Raw genomic sequence first — 20,375 nt, 5'->3', positions numbered from 1 at the left:
TTTTCTTTCTTTCTTTCTTTTTTTTTTTTTTGATGGTTTCCTTTACTGGGAAAAAGCTTTTTGTTTTGGTGTAGACCAAATAGTTTTTTGTTTGTTTGTATGTTTCCCTTGCCTGAGAGACTTACCTAGAAAAATACTGCTAAAGCTGATGTCAAACAGATTACCGCCTATGTTTTCTTCTAGGAGTTTTATGGTTTCAGGTCTCAAATTTAGGCAGACTCCTTTTGTTGATATCACTTGCTACTTCTCTATTCTGTGTTGCATTAAATAAGAACAATGAAGAAAAGGAAGTGATTTTATAAAGGTTGAGTGGAAAGGGGTAATGTGGAATGACAATAAAAACTCGGTGTATGTTGTCTGTGAGCCTTACAATACCTTCTAAGTTAATACTGCCCTATGTATTATCAGGTGTGTACTAGGAATCTGAGATTCATTACTTAGTCAAACACACACTCCTTCAAAATTCTAGAGCCTCAGGAATTGGAATTCAGGTTTATCTTGCTCCAAAGTGAGACTCACTTGAAGTTCCCTGAGGGCAGGCGCTGGTTCTGTGCACCAGGACACCTTTGAGACATTGCCACATACAGAGGCGGGGATGGAGCCAGGGAAGGCAGTGACATTTTAGAAAACACTAGCTAGGACGTGCAATAGACTGAGAAACCAACCCCCTAGGCTCAGTTTGATGGGGGGAGAGCTTGGGCAGAGAAGAGATAATCCACAGTGGGAAGTTCCTGATTCTGTGAAATGGAATGAGATTCTTGATTCCATGAAAGAAATGAGATTTAATATGGGAAGCAAATAGATTATCAAGAAATGGCAAATACTTAGAAAAGATTGATTAAAGTAAGTAAGACTTGGTATATTTGCATTAGGCATGTTTGAAAGTAGATACGATTGTTAAACTTAGGACTGAGGAGGATAGCGTTAAGAACTGACTTGGTCTTCTCACATATCTTGTAACTGCCTTATTTTAAAGTTACTTTCAGAAAATCCCCAATTCTTTAAATTCCTACTTGTATGAATTTTCCTACTTGTATGTGTTGACTTTTAAAATTATTGAAGCTTGCCAAAATTATTATAGTTATTGTGTTCATCTTTCTTCTCTGGAATCCATGGATCTCATAATATTCCTTTAGCCCTTCAGAGTGACACGAAGGGATGTTGGTTTGCTGAGGGGCTAGTTTTTCATCCAACACCTCATGGGTGTGACCTCAATTTTCTCATCTGGGCAATGGACCCTCTTTTAGGGTTGTTGTGAGAATTATATGACATAACGTGTGCAAAGAAATCACTAAGCTGGATGCTCTTCATTAACTACTTGATGAGTTCTTGAGAAAGCTGTTTTACATATGAATTTATTGGTATTTATCAAAAAAACTTTATTGTAAAATTTATCAATAAAAAGACATATCTTTTATATTAGGTACGTTTAAAATCTATTTGGAAAAACTGAGAACAAACTGAGGGTTGATAGGGGGTGGGAGGGAGGGGAGGGTGGGTGATGGGTATTGAGGAGGGCACCTTTTGGGATGAGCACTGGGTGTTGTATGGAAACCAATTTGATAATAAATTTCATATTAAAAAAATAAAATAAAATCATAAATGACAAAAAAAATATTTTTGGGGTGCCAGGATGACTCAGTCGGTTAACTGTCTACCTCTAGATTTCAGCTATGGTCGTGACCTCATGGTTTGTGAGTTTAAGCCCCACATCGGGCTCTGTGCTGCCAGTGGGAACCCTGCTTGGGATTCATTCTCTCTCTCTCTCTCTCTCTCTCTCTCTCTCTCTCTCTCTCTGTCCCTCTGTCCCTCCCTCCTCTACCTCTCTCCTGCTTACTCTCTCTCAAAATTAAATAAGTAAAAATAAAGAAATAAAATAAAATCTATTTAACTCTTTTATTATTTTCTTTCTAAACTTTCATTGCTTTAGAAGGGTTTGTTGTAGCAATGATTACTTATTTTCCATCCTTTTTGATTTTCTATGAAAGATCCTATTACTTTGTTGATGACAATAACCAAGACAAATTTTTTCAGAAGGAGATCAAGAAAAGAGAAAATTAAGAAATGAAAGATAGTATAGTTAAGAGAGGTAATATATGTCCAGTAACATGAAAAAGTAGAATAAGGTGTGCCTGGGTGGCTTAATCAGTTAAGCGTCTGACTCTTGATTTCGGCTCAGTTAATGATCTCACACTTTAGGAGTTTGAGCTCCGCATCGATTCCTGCGCTGATGGTGCAGAACCTGTTTGGGATTTTCTCTCTCTCCCTCTCTCTCTGTTCCTCCCCAACTTGTGCATCCTCTCTCACTCTCTCTCACTCAATAAATAAATCAACTTAAAAATTTTTGAAAAGTAGACTTAGATAAAGAAAAGGAAATAATCAATAAACACACACATGGTATGTGTCAAAGGGAATGTTGGGAAAAATATATATATTTAAAATCATGAATGCTTCACGCCATGATACACTTATTTTCCACACATGATCACTAGTTGAAACATCTTTTATACAAGACCATAAATTGGAAGAGCAAATGAGTTTTAATAATAAATTAAAATTAGATACCTAAAACAATTAAATTCAACTAGTATTTATTAGTTATCTGTATGTTGTATCTTCTGTTAAGTATGGGACAGAGTTCCTGCCTTCAAGGAATACAGAGATTTGTGTAATGTCTAGAAGTGTATACTGTGTTATATTTCTTGAAAGTTGGTTAGAGAGTAGATCATAAATGTTTTCAGTACAAAAAAAGAAATGGTAATTATGTGAAATGATGGAGGTGTTAGCTAAAGCTACAGTGGTAATTACATCTTAAATTTGCACAATGTAATATGTCACTTATATAAATCAATCTGGAAAGAAATTTTTAAAAGTTAAATGGGTTGAAAAACGATGATAATCCCAGAGTCATGGGATCAAGCCCCACGTCAGGCTCTGCACTGACCGTGGAGCCTGCTTGACATTCCCTCTCTCTCTCTCTCTCTCTCTCTCTCTCTCTCTCTCTCTCTCTCTCCCCCCCCCCCACCTTTGTCCCTCTCCCCTGCTAATGCTCACTCTCACTCTATAAAAGAATAAAAAAGAAAGAAAAAATGATGAAACAAAATGAACTGGAACCTTCATTGAGAATACATTTCATAGAGGGAGAGTATATTAAGCAGAGAGGCATATGATTTTATGGTAGAAAGTTTATTTTAAAACCACATATTAGCCCTTAGAAATACATTTATCTTTATAATAAAATCTCAGTTCCTAGAAACTTAGGGCATGCTCATGTATTAGATAGGATATAGGCATTGTGGGAGTAACAGAGACAACATAGTAATGGACTATCTAAGAAACAAGTTGATTTCTCTTTCAGAATTATCAGTATTTTGCTAGTCCGGGCTTTGTAGGAAAGCTTTGCCCATCCAGGGACCAGCGTTTTGTTTGCCATGATACTCTGTCATCCCCTAGGATACTGACTTCATCAAGGATCGTTCACCGTCATGTCTGTATTACAGCCTGTGGGAAGAAGGAAACTACAAAGGGAAGAACATTTTGATTCTTCTTAACTTTTCACAAAGAGGTTGCACATATCCTGTTCCTCTCACCAGTATTTGGTCACGTGTCACACCTAACTGCAAGGGAAGCTGGGAACTATAGTTTATACTCTGCATAGCCAGGCTCCATAGCTCATCTATATTTTCTCCTATATAAGAAGTGGAGGAGGACAGATATTGAAGGACCAGCAGTCTCTGCAGTGGACACTTGTTTCTGGGTATCAAGATGAATACTTGGCTCCATAACCTTTTTGTTTAATAGGTTCTGGGAAAAGATTTCCTTAAAAATGGAAGTATACACATAGATATAACACATATGTATACAGATGATGATAGACTTCTTTTGTCTTCTTCACCAGAGTGTTCTAAGCACAATATACCATTTCTGCAAGACATTCTGTAATAGTGAAGAAAATCAACTGATACAAAAACGAAAGGCATGTGATAGGAATTATAGAAAGTATAGAGTCCAAACAGTAGATTTGGCACATGTCTTCCTTTAGAAAATATTTACATTACTTACTTTTTGTGCATCTTCCTCTGTCTTATAAAAGAGAGTCTGTGCCATCACCTCGGCTATGTCACACTCCTGTCTGCGTTTGCGTTGTCCCCTTTTTCAGTGTTACAGCAGTGTCTTAGTCTTGCAAGCATTATTCTTGACTTTACATTTGATTTCCGACTAGCAATGTGGGTTCCGGATATTATTTTCTTAGTAGTTTCAAAACCATTGATTGTGAAATTGTGGAAGTGAAGAAAAGAAGAAAATATATAGATACGTACAATTTTTCAAGGCACAATTTATTAGCTGAACCATAATCTTATTGACCTTTCCTGTTAGCTTTCTTTAAATGGACTCATCTTAGGGGCACCTGGGTGGCTCATTGGGTTAAGCATCCAACACTTGATTTCGGTTCAGTTCATGGTCTCCCAGTTCAGGAAATTGAGCCCCATGTTATCAGAGAGACTGCTCGAGATTCTCTCTCTCCGGTCTCTCTCAGCCCCTCCCGCTCCCCTCTCCCACTTGCATATACGCTTGTGTATTCTCTCTCAAAATACACATACATTAAAAAAAAATGGACTCATCTTATATACTTGACATAAGACAACTTCAATACAGTTGCTGTTTGAAATTAAAATCCTTCTTAGGTGACTAGGAGATTTGGGTTAGAATGTTAGTTCAATAACTGTTTTCTTTTTATGAGCCTGAGCTATAACTTCCTCTAATAATTTTATTTATTTTCACTGAGATGTAATTGTAATATAGCATTATGTTTCCGGTGTTCAACACCTGTATACAACATAATGATTCATGATATTGTAAAATGTTCGCAGTAGTCTACTTAACATCCATCACTAAACATATTTACAAAGAAATATACATTTTTATTTTATTTTTAAGAACTCTTATTAAGATATTTTGTGAAAGTGCTGTTTCCCAGACTCTGAAATCATTTTCTTCATTAATAGAGATTTATAAAATTGTGGTGAAGATAAGCATTTGTAAACCAAACAACTTGATTTTAAGTCACAGAACAGCAAATCACTTTTGTGATTTTTGGCATATTGTTTAATTTTTCTGCTCCCATTCCCTCATCCTACTATGCTCTGTCATCCTGATTTGTTGTGGTAAAAAATGATACAGTGCACGTTAAGTGCTTAACAAATTAACTGACACTAAGTGCCCAATAAATAACGGCAGCTGTTGTTACTGCTTTTATAGATGTAGTCGTTGTTGTTGTGACTGTTGTTTTAATATTGCCCTAACAGGAGACCATAATTTTTTTCTAATTCCTCATTAGGGTTTAACTTTGAACTGAATTTCAGGCCCAAGCAGTATTAAAAATTACCTCGTTGATCGTATGATTAGATTGAATGTCATGTACAGTGTTGCATGATGGATTAATTTGTCATAAATCACTTCTGCAATCATTTTTTATACTTTGAATTATACCCTGGTTTACATGTTATATCTCTGAGGAAACACAGGGGAACTGATGCAAGAATATTTCCACATACTAATCCTAGTTCTTATGAATGGTTCTTCTGTTATTTAGTAAACGAACCACTTCGTTATCCCTCTGTAATCCTTTAGCTTTCCAGTAATCTTTCACTGAACAATAAAAAGATTATAGAATACACCAAAAAATTCACTATCCATGCACTGACTTGACTCTAAAAAAAGTATGACACATTTAAGGGAGCTAAGTGATAACATTTTCAAATGTTCTTGAAGTGTTTACACATTCAAGAAGAAAAGAACTGTTTTTATCCAGGTTAAAAGTCCTGTCACATTTTAAAGTGGCATTTGGGGAAGTTGCCAAAATAGGTTGGTTTCAACAGAAATATAAAAGTACTCAGTAATAGATGTGCCCTCTGGAAACATCCCAGCTATTTTTCTAAGAGCTTTGTGGTTTGCTGGATTGCTGGTTTCACTACCTGTATGTAGCCATTTGATGACTTACCTCACTTTCAATTGGCAAAGTCGTGCTTCTAAAAATACACACAGCTCATTGAACTGTGTTTCCTCGTAAAAGTCATTTGCCATTTCAATGAACATTGGTCCCCAAATACAGGCGTTGTAGAACATTTCTTAGAAACTAGAATGTGCTTAACATTTTATTTGCATCATTTCATATAATCTTTTCACCAATCCTATGGAGATACACTTTTATTCTCCTTGTTTTACAGATGGGGAAACTGAGATTTAGAGAGGTTAAACAACTTACTCAAGATTAGATGGAGAGTAAGCTGGGTTTAAAACAAGTTACATAATGAAGTAGTGTCAAGGCTATTGCTCTGTATTTTATTACAACAATTTCTCTCACTGGAAATCCGTTTCCAGACATTTGTCCTAGACATTGCAGGACTAACACATACATTCATTTGTCTTCCCTCATTACTTCATTTCCTCTTCTATACTCTTCCACCTTATGGAATAGCAACATCTTCAAGGAACATAGGTGACAATATCTGTAAGTCCCCATGTGAAAGGACAATCATTACGCCTCTGAAATGTGTGGAGAATGTTGAATCAATTTTAGTGTTCTTAATTTTGAAAACAGCCAGAATTGTTCCATCCGTCCATCATTATACCTCTCACCTGAGTCATTATTTGCCCAGTCTACTGCAGAGAAACATAAACCACTGTGAGAAAGATAGAAATTAAAAGAAGATTGAAGCCTAGGGGAAAAAAAATTAGTTCCATTTGATGATACTGGCATCTTAAGTCATGAAATGATTGGTAACATTTTCTTATGCATGTGTCTTCTATAAAAAGCAAAGATCAAATTTCCTAGAAAGTTTCCTTTGCTGCCATGATATGTATGAACTAGCCACAAGTTTAGTAAAATATGAAATACTGTAGCAATAAATACATGTTTTGGGGAGCTGGAACCAAAAGTATTCGCCTGTCTACATATATCTGTTTCTAAGTTCTCTGTTCATTGGGGGAGGTCTTTGAGAGGACATGACTACTCCTTGATCCATGAGCTGGACCGTGGCAATTGGAGGTCCCCTCACCCCTGCCTGTGTCCTTGGAATGATTCCACCTGCCTTCCCCACTCCTAGAGCTGCCCCAAGGATGCAGCTCTGAGAGAGTGATGTGATGTTGAGCCCATCTGGACAGTATATGTGACTGAACTCCATTAAGGTCTCTATGTAAACAAGGCTTGTATGCAAGTTCCCTTGCCACCTACCTATCTGGAGTGGCTTGCCTCTTTAGTTGGTCTCTCTCTGTCTTCCACACAGATGGATCAATTTTAGACTACACCTGGGAAGCTCCCAAGGAGCTTCAGAACCACCAGTGTTAAAGATGGATTTATAAAGAATGTATTTTCTTTCAAAGGTTCTATTGAAAATGTGCAAATGTGAAAATTCAAGCACATTTCTTCTTTCATGGGTTTACTTGTGCTGAAATTCTAGAATTGTTTCCAATTTTCTTTCCTGACCTATGGAAAATAACTTTTTTTATTCTTGACCTGGAACATATATGGACACATATATACATAGATACATATATATGTATATCTCAAACAAAAGTTCAGAAAGCAATATTAATCCTTAATATAAATGACACAGGCTAATATTTATTTTATTAATTTAATTTTATTTAATTTTAAGTAATTCCTAGTCATGACCCATTAAATATTCCTGGTCATGACCCACTAAAATGATTTCATGAATCATTGATGAATCATGACTAACACATTTGAAAAATAGTTGTCTAGACAAAGAAGGAATTACTCAGAGCCCTGATGACAATTTTGACCATAATCATCTATGTATGTAGAGTTGATTTTATGCATACAAATAATAATGAATTGAGTTATTTTTTATTTTACACAGCTTATTCATGTTTGAGTTTAGCTTTAATAAGGCTGTCTTTGCAAAGTTTTTGTTTTATGAACATCCTCAGACAAAACTTTGAGATTCAGAATTTATGAGTACTAGACCTCATGTCCTTGACTATAAAGATTTGCCTTTTAAAATTGTCTCCAAAATTTCAAGCTTCTGTAAATATCAATAAATCATGAAGTGTTTATTTTATTTCTATTGAAGTGTAGTTGGCATACAATATTTTACTAGTTTCAGGTGTACAACTAGTGATTTGACATTTATGTACATTATGAAATGATCGCTGTAATGTCTAGTTACCATCTATCACCAGAGTTATTACAATATTATTGACTGTATTCCCTGTGGTATACTTCACATCCCCATGACTGAAGCATTTTATAACTGGAAGTTTGTACCCATCTCCCTGCTTCCCCTCTGACAACCACCAGCTTGTTTTCTGTATTTATGAGTCTGTTTCTGTTTTGCTGTTTGTTTGTTTTGCTTTTCAAAAAAGATTCCACATAGAAGTGAAATCATAAGGTATTTGTCTTTCTCTGTCTGACTTATTTCACTTAGCATAATGCCCTCTAGGTCCATCTGAGTTGTCACAGGTGACAAGATTTCCACCTCTTTTACGCCTGAGTGATATTCCATTGTGTATATATGTCACATCTTCTTTACCTACTTATCTATCAGTGGGAATGTTTACTTTTGTAATCCAAATTGTACATTGGTAAAATGTATTGTGTTACTTGAGTAATAGTGTTGTTTATAATTTATCATTTTGAGAAGATACATTTGAAATCAAGATCATTAATGATTTTTAGAACTTTGATGTAGGAGCTAGGTTAAGGTTCACGTTTCATAAAGGTTTAATTGATGCTTACCCTCAGAAGTTTTTCGGATCATTTTTTCCACAATAATTTTTTGGCTTTTGAAATCTGGACAGTGACTTAAGATGATAACAGTGGAGTAGGTTGAGTTTCATAATGGTTCTTATGCATATAAGAATCCCATAATAATTGCAGTTATCATGCACTTTCTTGGGTTCTTACAGAAGATCAGGCATTCTGCTAAACACTTGATATACTGTTCTTTAATTTTTACCACAATCTTATTAGGAAAGTATCACTGCTCCTGTTTTACTTAGGAGGAAACTAAGGCTAATGATAGAGCTAAGTAACCTTCCCAGGGTGATAAGACCTCAGACCAGAGTCAAGATTCAAACACTGCCTCCACAGCCCTTGGGTTTTACAACCACGCTCTAGCGTACATGATAATAAAGCACCGTCTCCTCTCACCTGTAACCCAGAGAAGCCAAAATATTCAGAATTGAATTGTATTTTTTTCACCTACACACAGTGCTGGCCCCACAATGTGCAGTACAGTGAAAAATGAAATACAGGGCCCCTTGTTCAAAGAGCAGGAAGGACAGTGCTGTTAAAATTAAACTATAAAGCTGTTTTCCTTTATTCCATGGTCTCTCTTTCTTGACTTGCCATTGTGTTTTTTATTTGCTGTTTAACTTCATACTGAACAAAGAAAATTAAAATTTTAAAGTATTAGCATGGGTTTTATTGCTCATTGTTACATTGTGCAATTGCGGTTGTAAATGTAAATATAAGACCATTTAACTCCTGCAGAATCACCGGCACTATACAATTTGTATTTTGTAGCTTGTGCATGCCTATGTATTTCATTCTTAATGTGGAAACATTGCACCACTAACTTAGCTGTTTTTATTTCACTTCTCGATAGGTGCACGTTCTACTCCTATTCTGTACTTTCATCATTCTGATGAGTAAGGCAGGATTGAAAGGACAAGGAACCCGGGGTTGCCCTTTCCCTTTCTTTTTGTGTCCTCAATTTCAGCCTAAATGGTTGGCTAATATGGGAACGAAATACAAGTAAGAAGGGATATCCAAGGACTCTGTGGTCATTCTTGTTTTCTTAGAATTGCCTTCTTTCTGCATTTGAAGCAAGTTCTGGTTCAAACAGAAAGCACGAGTTCTTGGGGCTGTTAGTGCCATCGGTCGTTCGCAGACATACTTCCCTTGGACGGGCTTGAGTGTTGCTCCATGCCCGCATAGTGTGTGTCCACCCGAATTTTATGCTCATGGCACGTCAGTAACACTATATGCAAATGGGGGTCGACACACATATTATACTTACTTCCCCTGCACATTTCCTTTGTCACCTTATTGGACTTCACTTCCATTACCCACGTTCAAAGATAACATTATTAAGGGCAGTGTCAGGAAACAGTTAAAACAAGCAAGGTATGTTTCTGAGCCTTGGGGCACTGTACCACTGCTCAGGTTGCACAACTGTGAAGCTGCTCTTGACTACATACATCTCCCAGGCTACCTTTGTGTGACTTTTCTCCTCTTAATGCTGACTTTGATATCTGTTATTAATAGTAATTAGGGATGGAGAGAAAGGATACACCATGGAACTTGTTCAAACCCCTAAGACCTTCAGAAATTTGCCTTGACTTTGAGGTGGGCCCATGCAACTAGGTCTCTCAGGGTCCTTGTGCTATTCGAGATACTAGAGTTGGGTGATCTTGACCTATCAGGATGACATATTTCTGCCAGTTCTCTAGAAACACAGGAAGAATGCATCATTTGATGAAAATATCACACAAAGCCCTCCCCCAATGTCTCTCCATCTTAGAGGACTTAATAGTTGAAGAAATTTTTAATAATAAAGTTTCAAAATAGGAGCATTTGTTGGAAGAGCACAATTAAGTTGGTGCTGGCAGCTCCGTGGGATAAGGCCCAGCATTGAGAGGGATTAGAAATTCAAGGCAGACCTGTCAGAGGAAAGCCATCAAAAGGGGGGATTTTTTTTCTAGACAAGATCATGCAGTCTCCCAAGTAGCTTCTGCTTGTTCTATGCTGCCTCTTGTTTCCTTTGCAGAACCCTGTTTGTTAGGGCCTGGTGTTTGCTTAGTGTCTTTGGAGTATACAGAAGATTCCTCTCCAAACACTTCTTCAAGATTTTTGCTCTGCTTCACTGTGTCAACACTTTGTTTGTATCCCCTCCTTCAGCAGGAAACCCTCTTGAATGCCGTCTTTCTTAAGATATTTGAAGCCCAGCAATGTACCATGAGTGTACTTTACCCAAATAAAAATTCATGCACATTTTCTTACTTACTCGAATCGTTACCATTGGCAATTGCCCTAGTATTAAAGCAGCGGACACATTAGTTACCCCAAGAGTTGTCTCCTGGTACTTGGTAGTACTGGTCCCATTGCTTCGGAATCCCTGCTAACACCCAACCAGGTTTAGAGGTCAGTGTTCCATCCTGGAAACTAACCTGTTATCTACAGGTGAGTCTTTTAAAGTCTCCATTACTTAGCTAGAGGTGGGGAGGAGGTATGGACATGCCTAGTACTCCCACTACTCCAAAAGAATCTTTCCCCATCAGTTTTCTCCAGTCACTGTACTTCTTCTTCTATACCTTCAGCTAGGTAATGGGCTGAAAGTGGTGGGGCCAGTCTTCTGGTTCCTTCTTAGCAGTGCCTTCATAGGTGGCCTGGATCTTCTCGTTAGAATTATGGACTGTGTACCTGTTGTTCTCAGCTTTATTCAGAAATTCAGAGTTTCAAGACAACTGTTGGGAATCTTACTTAACATCCTACTAATTAAATGTGGAAGCAGGGGCACCTGGGTAGCTCAGTAGGTTGAGCCTCTGACTTTGGCTCACGTCATGATCTCACAGTTCATGAATTCAAGCCTCCCAGCGGGCTCTCTGCTGTCAACATAGAGCCTGCTTCAGATCCTCTGTCCCCCTCTCTCTGTACCTCCCTCCACTCATGCACTCTCTCTTTGAAAAATAAATTAACATTTTTAAAAGAATGTGGAAGCAAATGCTTCATATTTTACATCTCGTAAGATAATGCCTTCCTACTGAAACCATGGCCTTCTGGAAATAAAAGCTTAATTTATAGAAGTCATCATACTGTTAGAAATTTCAGTTGTGTGAATGACGTATTTCTGTTTAAATTTCATCTGTTTCCCTCAGTTATTTTCAACCCGATAACTTTATTGCTCTTTAAATTTTCAGAAATAGTTCATTCCCTTCTCTTGGGAAGAGATGTTTCCTTTAATGCCATTGCAAAAGTATGTAAATATAATACCAATAATGCTTATGTATAAATGATTGAAAATATAAAATGAAAAAGTTACCTATGGCTGAAAATTGGTAGCATTTAAAATACAGCATGAAGAGATGATGTATTAATTCATTTTTACTATAATCCAGAAAAGCTTTAATGAAATACTAATTTGAAGTGGATTTCAACTGCCATTTGAGAATTTGTGTGTATGTTTGTGAGATGTTAAAATGCAGACTTGGTATTGTATGTGTCTGCTGTTCATGTCTCTGATAATGCAAGTGGACATTTCTAGCATTTTAAATATTTCATTCGATTTATCATGTAATGTACTGGAACAGTCTGCAAAGATACTCATTGTATAACACCCAATTTATTTTATTGTGCAGCACTTGGAAACTCCTGATGATATTGGCCGTTCATCAATGGAGACTGAGGTAACCCTGGACAGTTACCAAACAGCTTTAGAAGAAGTACTCTCATGGCTTCTTTCTGCTGAGGACACATTGCAAGCCCAAGGAGAGATTTCTAATGATGTAGAAGAAGTGAAAGAACAATTTCATACTCACGAGGTAAAGCAAAACGTTGATGGATGAAACCAAGCACATGACTTGTCATAATGACAAGTCCCTCTTTTTATCTCAGTTACTCTGTGAGATCCTTGTACTTTGGTAATTTAGCTTTTATTTTGAGATGGAAACAAATCAGTGCTGATGGGCGTGGGATTCCAACAGCCTGCATTTAAAGTTCTGTCTTGCAGAATGACACTTGAAGTTGCCGAGATCTCATTTTGCCAGTGACTCATGCCAGGGATATGAGAGCCCAGCTCCCTTCTCTTGGGTCAAAGCGATGCTGAGTTATAACAGTCACTCTGGAGGACCCATGTGGTATCAGGCTACACCGCCCTCCATGGGAGACTTTTCTTGAAGTGACACCCTTAACTTGCTTTCCGCCCCTTTGCTGTCCTATTTTCTGCTACTTTGGCTCCTTTGCATGTCTTTCTGGGAGCTTTTACTTAGTACATCACTTGCATACAGATCCTTATCTCAGGATCTGCTTCTGTGGAAGGCGACATAGGCTGCTAGTTGCCCTTAATTCATATTTAAAACGCTATTGGGTTTTCTTAAATAAAAACTCACATCCTTTTACTGGAATATAATTTACCTGGGCTACAAATTGAAAATTGCAAAAAAAAAAAAATTTCAAAACCATAATGATTTACCTAAAGCGCCCACTTTTTCACCTTCTTTTCCTGTCAGGGGTACATGATGGATTTGACATCTCATCAGGGACGAGTTGGTAATGTTCTACAACTGGGAAGTCAACTGATTGGAACAGGGAAATTATCAGAAGATGAAGAAACCGAAGTACAAGAACAAATGAATCTCCTAAATTCAAGATGGGAATGCCTCAGGGTAGCTAGCATGGAAAAACAGAGCAAGTAAGTCTTTGTTTTTAATTCCTAAAAATAGTGAGTTTTGGACTTGTATGATTACTTTGATGCAGTTTCTCGTTTAAGTTGGGATTCTCAGTTTGCTCCTAGAACATGTAGTTCTTTTTTAGGGCATGTTCAGGTTGTATTTTCATGTCTGTTATATTTTGTTTTTCACTTTTGTGATTGATGTGGAGAGGTTGGATAGAAGAGCCATTATCGGGGCGCCTGGCTGGCGCAGTCGGTTAAGCGTCCGACTTCAGCCAGGTCACGATCTCGCGGTCCGTGAGTTCGAGCCCCGCGTCAGGCTCTGGGCTGATGGCTCGGAGGCTGGAGCCTGTTTCCGATTCTGTGTCTCCCTCTCTCTCTGCCCCTCCCCCGTTCATGCTCTGTCTCTCTCTGTCCCAAAAATAAAATAAAAAACGTTGAAAAAAAAAAAAATTTAAAAAATAAAAAAAAAAAAAAAAAGAAGAGCCATTATCTACAGAACTCTGCTCTCAAAGTTGCCAAAATTGTTGTCACAGTTAATATTTTCTCAGTTTTTTCCAAAAATTAAAATGTGACCATGGAAGGCAACAGAAATGTAAACAGGAAACCATGCACATAAAATCATCTGTTAGGCACAGTTGACAGGAAACTTCTCTTCTGAAGGAAAAGCTCTCAAAATATTAGTTTCTCATGTGTTTATGGAAATCTTCTTGAAAAAAAATACTTCTAATCTATGTTTGGAAATCCTTGTGCAAGTACTATATGGTAGTGAATTATTTTAAGAATACATATTGACTTTATCAAAAAAGAATTTTTGAGGTATTTGTGAAAATGGCATGTTTCTTATAAAGGTAACAAGTAGATCTCATCATTCTGGATGTGTTGCTTTGATTTATATTGTTAGGTGTGTGTATTCATGTAGAGCCTATCGAGACAAGATAGATTTATTTTTAAATGAAAAGAAATGAAGTGCCAACTGTGGATTTGAATACATTAAGCTAAAGAAATTGTCCAAGCGCCTTAAGTTTACTTAGCTATTATTTATGAAGATTAAAAGCTTTAAACTAGGACCAAAGAAGCTCATTAGATATGCTGGGAAGATTGCTATTTCAGTACTAAATTATAGTGTGACAATAGGGAGGGGGAAAACACATTTTTAAACTCCTGTCTTTTGAAAGAATAAATAAGGCATATGCAGGATAGAATTTTCACAAATATTGGTATTCCAAACCAGGAGATATGAGTCTCTATACATACTGACGTTTTCCCCTGATGTGCCCATTTTAATGATTACAACTAACCCTAGAAGTTAGAGTTACAACAGCTATATTCTAACAATTGAGTCAGTCTCATATCCATGCCCAAGGGTTGACTCATTTATTCCCCCCATTTATTATCATAAATTATAAGATACAGAACCTCTCTTACTTATGGTCGTGTCTCAACATTCTTCAGGTAGCAACTTCCTATTTTCACTGATCTGTGCAACTTAAAATAACCTCAGATAAAATGTGCTTGTCTTTAAAATCCCATGGTAGAACCACTGTCTTCTCCTTCCTATGTTCTCTTTTCCCATTCCCTCCTGGAGGCTAAGTGCCCCCATCAAACCCTCAATCCCTTTTTAAATTTTTTTTAATGTTTATTTATTTTTGAGAGGCAGAGAGAGACAGAGTGTGAGCAGAGGAGGTGCAGCGAGAGCAGGAGACAGAATCCAAAGCAGGCTCCAGGCTCTGAGCTGACAGCACAGAGCCCAATGCAGGCTCTAATTCATGAACGATGAGATCATGACCCAAGCAAAGTTGGATGCTTAACTCCCTGAGCCACCCAGGTGCCCCACCAATCCCTTTTTTTAGGTAAGACGGACAATATGGCATGAAGTGTTCATGCTAATCAATTAATTACCTTTGAGACTGAGTTACAAGAAAAGGTGAATTCAACTTAAAATCCCAAATTTGTAGTCAGTTTTAAAAGCAAGGTTACTTTGAAAAATGCCTGTCTTGAAGGGATATCTACTATTAGATGACAGATAATAGCATAGATACACATACGTGGATGATAGTGCACATGCCCATATTTACACACATACACATGCACAAACATGCATACATACATATGTGTGTATGTGTGTAATTTCTTTACCCCCATCCTGCTGGAGGATGGAAAAGCTAAAATAACAACATCAGTCCTTAGCCAAGATTGACACAAAACACCAGTTTGTCCTGGGGTCCCTGGGTGGCTCAGTCAGTTAAGCGTCTGACTCCTGATTTTGGCTCAGGTCATGATTTCATAGGTTCGTGAGTCCAAGCCCCACATCAGGCTCCATGCTGTGGAGCCTGCTTGGGGTCCCCTCTCTCTTTCTCTGTCTCTCTCCCTCCCTCCCTGCCTCTCCCCTGCTCGCTTGTGCGCGCTCTCTCTCTTTCTCTCTCTCTCTCTAAATAAATAAACTTAAAAAAAAAGTTTGTCCTGAGGGAAGATTTGGGCACTTTGGTATGTGTTTAAGCACTTGGGATGATTATTAGGAAGGCAAGGGTGGCCTCTTAGCTGGCATAGTTTTTGCTAAAACATAGAGTTTTGAAAATGAGACACTAATATGGAACCACCTGTAGCACACAGTCATTTCTGGACAGTTTATTGAAATACCCATACACAAAGTATGATTTTGCAAACCAAATCCAGAAATCTTTTGTAAGGTTGTAAAAGTAAGTCTTCCATATCACTTTCCCTAACTTTGTGTGTATTCATGCATAAAACCTATTAAAATCTAATTGAGATAAGCCATTATGCAAACCATGCTGGACCTGATTCTTAATAGATTTTTTTGAAGGAGCCAAAGAGCTAATTATGACAATAGGATATCATCAGTATTTAAAAAAATAATAATAATTCTAGGTTTTATTTCATGCTTTTATAGATTGCTACCCATTCACTTTCTATTCTCATGAGCTTTGTTGATGATGAGCTTCATAGGGAGCATCACCTATTCTTTCCAAACCTCTGCATCCTATGAAGTAGGAAGGCATTATAAATTGCTAGCAAACAAAAATGGATCAGTCTACATTTCTCATCTCTCCCTCCCATAGACAGAGTGTGGATAGACCCCATCCCAAGTTGTCATCCCTGCCTAAGCATAGATTTTGTGATGAGAGGAATGATAATTAAAGTTTGTCTGGGCATATAAGATATAACCGAAACCATGCTAGGATTCTTAAGTTGCTATCTTTTAATAAATGTAAAAAACAAAACAACAAAAAAACTAACTGGGAATACAAATAAGCTTATAACTATATATTATGTATATATTTATATATGTACTATAATTACACACACACACACACACACATACATGAAACTCTACACACACACACACACACACACACACACAAACAGAAGTATTAACAAATATTAATGGAGTACCTCAAGATATCAGATACATTTCCAGGCATTAGGGACAAAGTATTGGTCATAAGAGTTTAAGTCCTAGATCTCCTTTAGCTCTAGAGAGGCTGTTAAAACAAGAACCCAAGAGGGACGCCTCAGTGGCTCAGTTGGCTAAACTGCAGACTCTTGAATTCAGCTCCGGTCATGATCTCATGGTTCATGAGATCAAGCCCCACATAAGGCTCCATGCTGACAGTGCACGGAGCCTGCCTCTGATTTTCTCTGTCCCTCTCTGTCTGCCCCTCCCTCACTTGCACTTACTCTCTCTCAAAATAAATAAGTAAACTTTTAAAAATTCTTTAAAAAAAAAAAAAGAAAGAAAGAAAGAACCCAAGAGAAAGGTGCCTGAATGCTTGGTTAAATGTCTGACTCTTGGTTTTGGCTCAGGCCATGATCTTACATTTCATGAGTTTGAGCCCACATTGGGTTCTGTACTGGCAGGACAGAGCCTGCTTGGGATTCTTTCTGTCTCTTCCTCTTTCTCTGACCCTCCCCTGCTTGTGTATGCTTTCTCTTTATCTCTCTTTCTTAAAAAAAAATGAATCAACATTAAAATTAAAAAAAAAAAAATGAACCCCAGAGGATGAAAGGCGGGAGAAGCATCTCCGTATCACAAGGCCTTTTAATCTCCTCAGAAAACTTACTCCTAGCCGATATTTAGTGTTTGTGATCCAAGAATGTTATTTCTGGGGTGTTAACCATTTAATTTGAATTTAAATGACAAGAAGGAACTACCATTTGTTAACCAGGAGAGTAACATTTCAGGCAGAGGGAACAGCCAATTCAAAGGCACTAAAATAGGAACAAGCGGCTTGTTAGAGGGAGCGAGGATCAGCATGAGTGGAAAGTTGCAGGAGGGAAGGTTAGGTAGTGGAGGTATGAGACAGGGTTAAAAGAGAGGTAAGGGTCCCCTCTTGTATGGTGGTGTTAGGATGGTGGTGTTAGGGTAAGAGAAAAGGGCTTTGGAGTTCTAGTGGAAGTGCAAGTGTTCCAGGATTTTTTTTTTTTTTTTACCTCAGTACCTGGAATTCATCGTCTCACCGCTTGGAAGAATGAAGAGGTGGACACAAAATGAACAGCAGGCAAAGTTTATTGGAGTATGAGATCAGAAAGTGAGAATAGTATGAAAGCTCTCTTTGCAGAGACGGGGCATTTAAAAGTGAATACCCCCCACTATAGGCAAGGGTCTTTGTTTTATAAGGTTCTGGTTGCCCCCTCTTTCCCTTCTCCCTTGTTCCTTCTCAGGTTCTACCCTCACTGGCTTCATAACTCTATGTGCTGGGTCCTCCATTCATGATTGGCTCCATTCCATTGTGTGAGGAATCAGACTAGGGTTATACTGTCCCTCTTATAGCATAAGCTTTATGCTTTACTTATTTTAGTTAGATATTTTGATTGTCAGATTACTGAGGGAAACCTGAGGGGGAGTAGGCGGTGTCTGTTACATTCTGAAGAGGAACCTTATGTCCAAGGGGGTTTGCCGTGACGCTCCCAGCACCGTTCCAAAAATCTGTGTTTTTCCCCACCAAGGGACCTCAGGTCCCAACGTTTCCCTCTCTGCCAATTTGATCCTATCTTTCCCTATCATACAAGAAAAAGCCACCAGAATGTTTTAAGTAGGGGTGAGACAGGTAAAGAGCATCTCAGTCATGCTACTGGAAGAGGAAAGGGCAGTTATAAGGTCATTGCAGTAACCCAAGTAAAAAATGACAGATCTTATGCCAGGTGGTAGTTGTGGTATACCACGAGTATATTCTGTTATTTTAGCCCAACAGTTAATTTATAAACTACTCCTGCTATACTTAGTTTTGTTATTTTTTTGCCTTTTTAACAGTCAGGATCCTTTCTTTTTAAGTTTAATTTATTTTAAGAAAGATACACAGAGCAAGCTGGGGAGTGGCTGAGAGTGAAGGCAACACAATCCCAAGCAGACTCCATGCTGTCAGTGCAGAGCCCAGTGCGGTGCTCAAACTCAGGAGCTGTGAGATCATGACCTGACCTGAAATCAAGAGTCGGACACTTAAGCAACTGAGCGGTTGCCCTAGTCAGGATCCTTTTTGCTTTGGAAATAGGTATCCTTGCATTATACACATAAATGTTAGCTATATACAGGTCGCATTTAGGAAGTACTATGTATCCCACCAACCGTTAATAGTTATCAAACAAGGAACTTAAAAATATATAGGGGTAACAAAATGCTCCTATTTCTACCTAACCATAAATCTACTCAGATTTGCCAAAGGGATAAGGCCTCTCTTTCTTTTTTTTTTAATGTTTATTTATTTTTAAGAGAGAGAGAGAGAGGCAGAGAGAGAGGGTGACACAGAATCCAAAGCAGGCTCCAGGATCTGAGCTATCAGCACAGAGCCCCATGCAGGGCCCAAACTGGTGAACCACGAGATCATGACTTGAGCTGAAGTCAGAGGCTCACTGGAGTGAGCTGCCCAAGCACCCCAGGTCTCACTTTCTTTTTTTTTTTTTTTTAATTTTTTTTTAGTGTTTATTTATTTTTGAGACAGAGACAGAGCATGAATAGGGGAGGATCAGAGAGAGAGGGAGACGCAGAATCCGAAACAGGCTCCAGGCTCTGAGCGGTCAGCACAGAGCCCGATGCGGGGCTCGAACCCACGGACCGCGAGATCATGACCTGAGAAGTCGGATGCTTTTTTTTTTTTAATTTTTTTTTAGTGTTTATTTATTTTTGAGACAGAGACAGAGCATGAATGGGGGAGGGTCAGAGAGAGAGGGAGACGCAGAATCCGAAACAGGCTCCAGGCTCTGAGCGGTCAGCACAGAGCCCGATGCGGGGCTCGAACCCACGGACCGCGAGATCATGACCTGAGTCGAAGTCGGATGCCTAACCGACTGAGCTACCCAGGCGCCCCCAGGTCTCACTTTCTTAATCACCTGTTTATGTGAACTGGGGTTGCATACTTCCCCTCTGTGATTCTCACTTACTGATTGTTGAAACAGCAGCACTTCTATGAACCTGGCACACCTCGAGAAGATATCAGCTGACATAGAGTATGAAAAAGTAGATCGTGAATGCAAAATAATTACAAAATGCAAAGAATGATCATCATTGTAAATAAGATGACTAGCCATAGGCTAATTATTTTAACTCTACCATAATGGTTAACAATTTGCTTCCTATATATTTTTCACTTTTTTTCCCCCAGCTTGTTCTAATTGCCTCTTTGATTGTTTTTCCCCCAAAGGCCGTGATCTTGGGTGTGTTCTCTGGGGGTGAGGGAGTATGTTCAAGGTAATTGAAATTACATTTGAAGTTAAAATTTTGCAATGGAAATATTTAGAAGTGCGCTTTATAAAGAAATGCCAGTAAAAAACATAAACATGCAGATGCTTCTCCCTCCTTTTTTCCTCTTATTACTCCATTTCCATTGGATTCTTAAATTCTATAAATTTCTTTCCACTACAATTCTGATACCTTCATAGATGTGAGCTGATGATGAAGCTAATGCAGTAAAGAAGTTTGTTAAGGTAGCCTTGGCACTAACGTAT

At 38.1% G+C, this 20,375-nt stretch overlaps 1 protein-coding gene across 16 annotated transcripts in view; it reads left to right on the top strand.

The window, feature by feature from the left end:
- Positions 1-20,375, top strand: part of DMD (dystrophin) — a 2,138,536-nt gene that overhangs the window by 659,531 nt on the left and 1,458,630 nt on the right. For all 16 annotated transcript variants that reach the window (XM_058713880.1, XM_058713888.1, XM_058713887.1 and 13 more), the window contains 2 exons: positions 12,385-12,567; positions 13,255-13,436. In XM_058713880.1, the coding sequence (XP_058569863.1) occupies positions 12,385-12,567; positions 13,255-13,436 (365 nt within the window). The remainder of the gene's footprint in view (positions 1-12,384; positions 12,568-13,254; positions 13,437-20,375) is intronic.

This window comes from Neofelis nebulosa, chromosome X, assembly GCF_028018385.1.
Source record: "Neofelis nebulosa isolate mNeoNeb1 chromosome X, mNeoNeb1.pri, whole genome shotgun sequence".
Lineage (NCBI taxonomy): Eukaryota > Metazoa > Chordata > Mammalia > Carnivora > Felidae > Neofelis > Neofelis nebulosa.
Note: the sequence above shows the minus strand (reverse complement) of the source record. Positions and strands in the feature narration are given on the sequence as shown.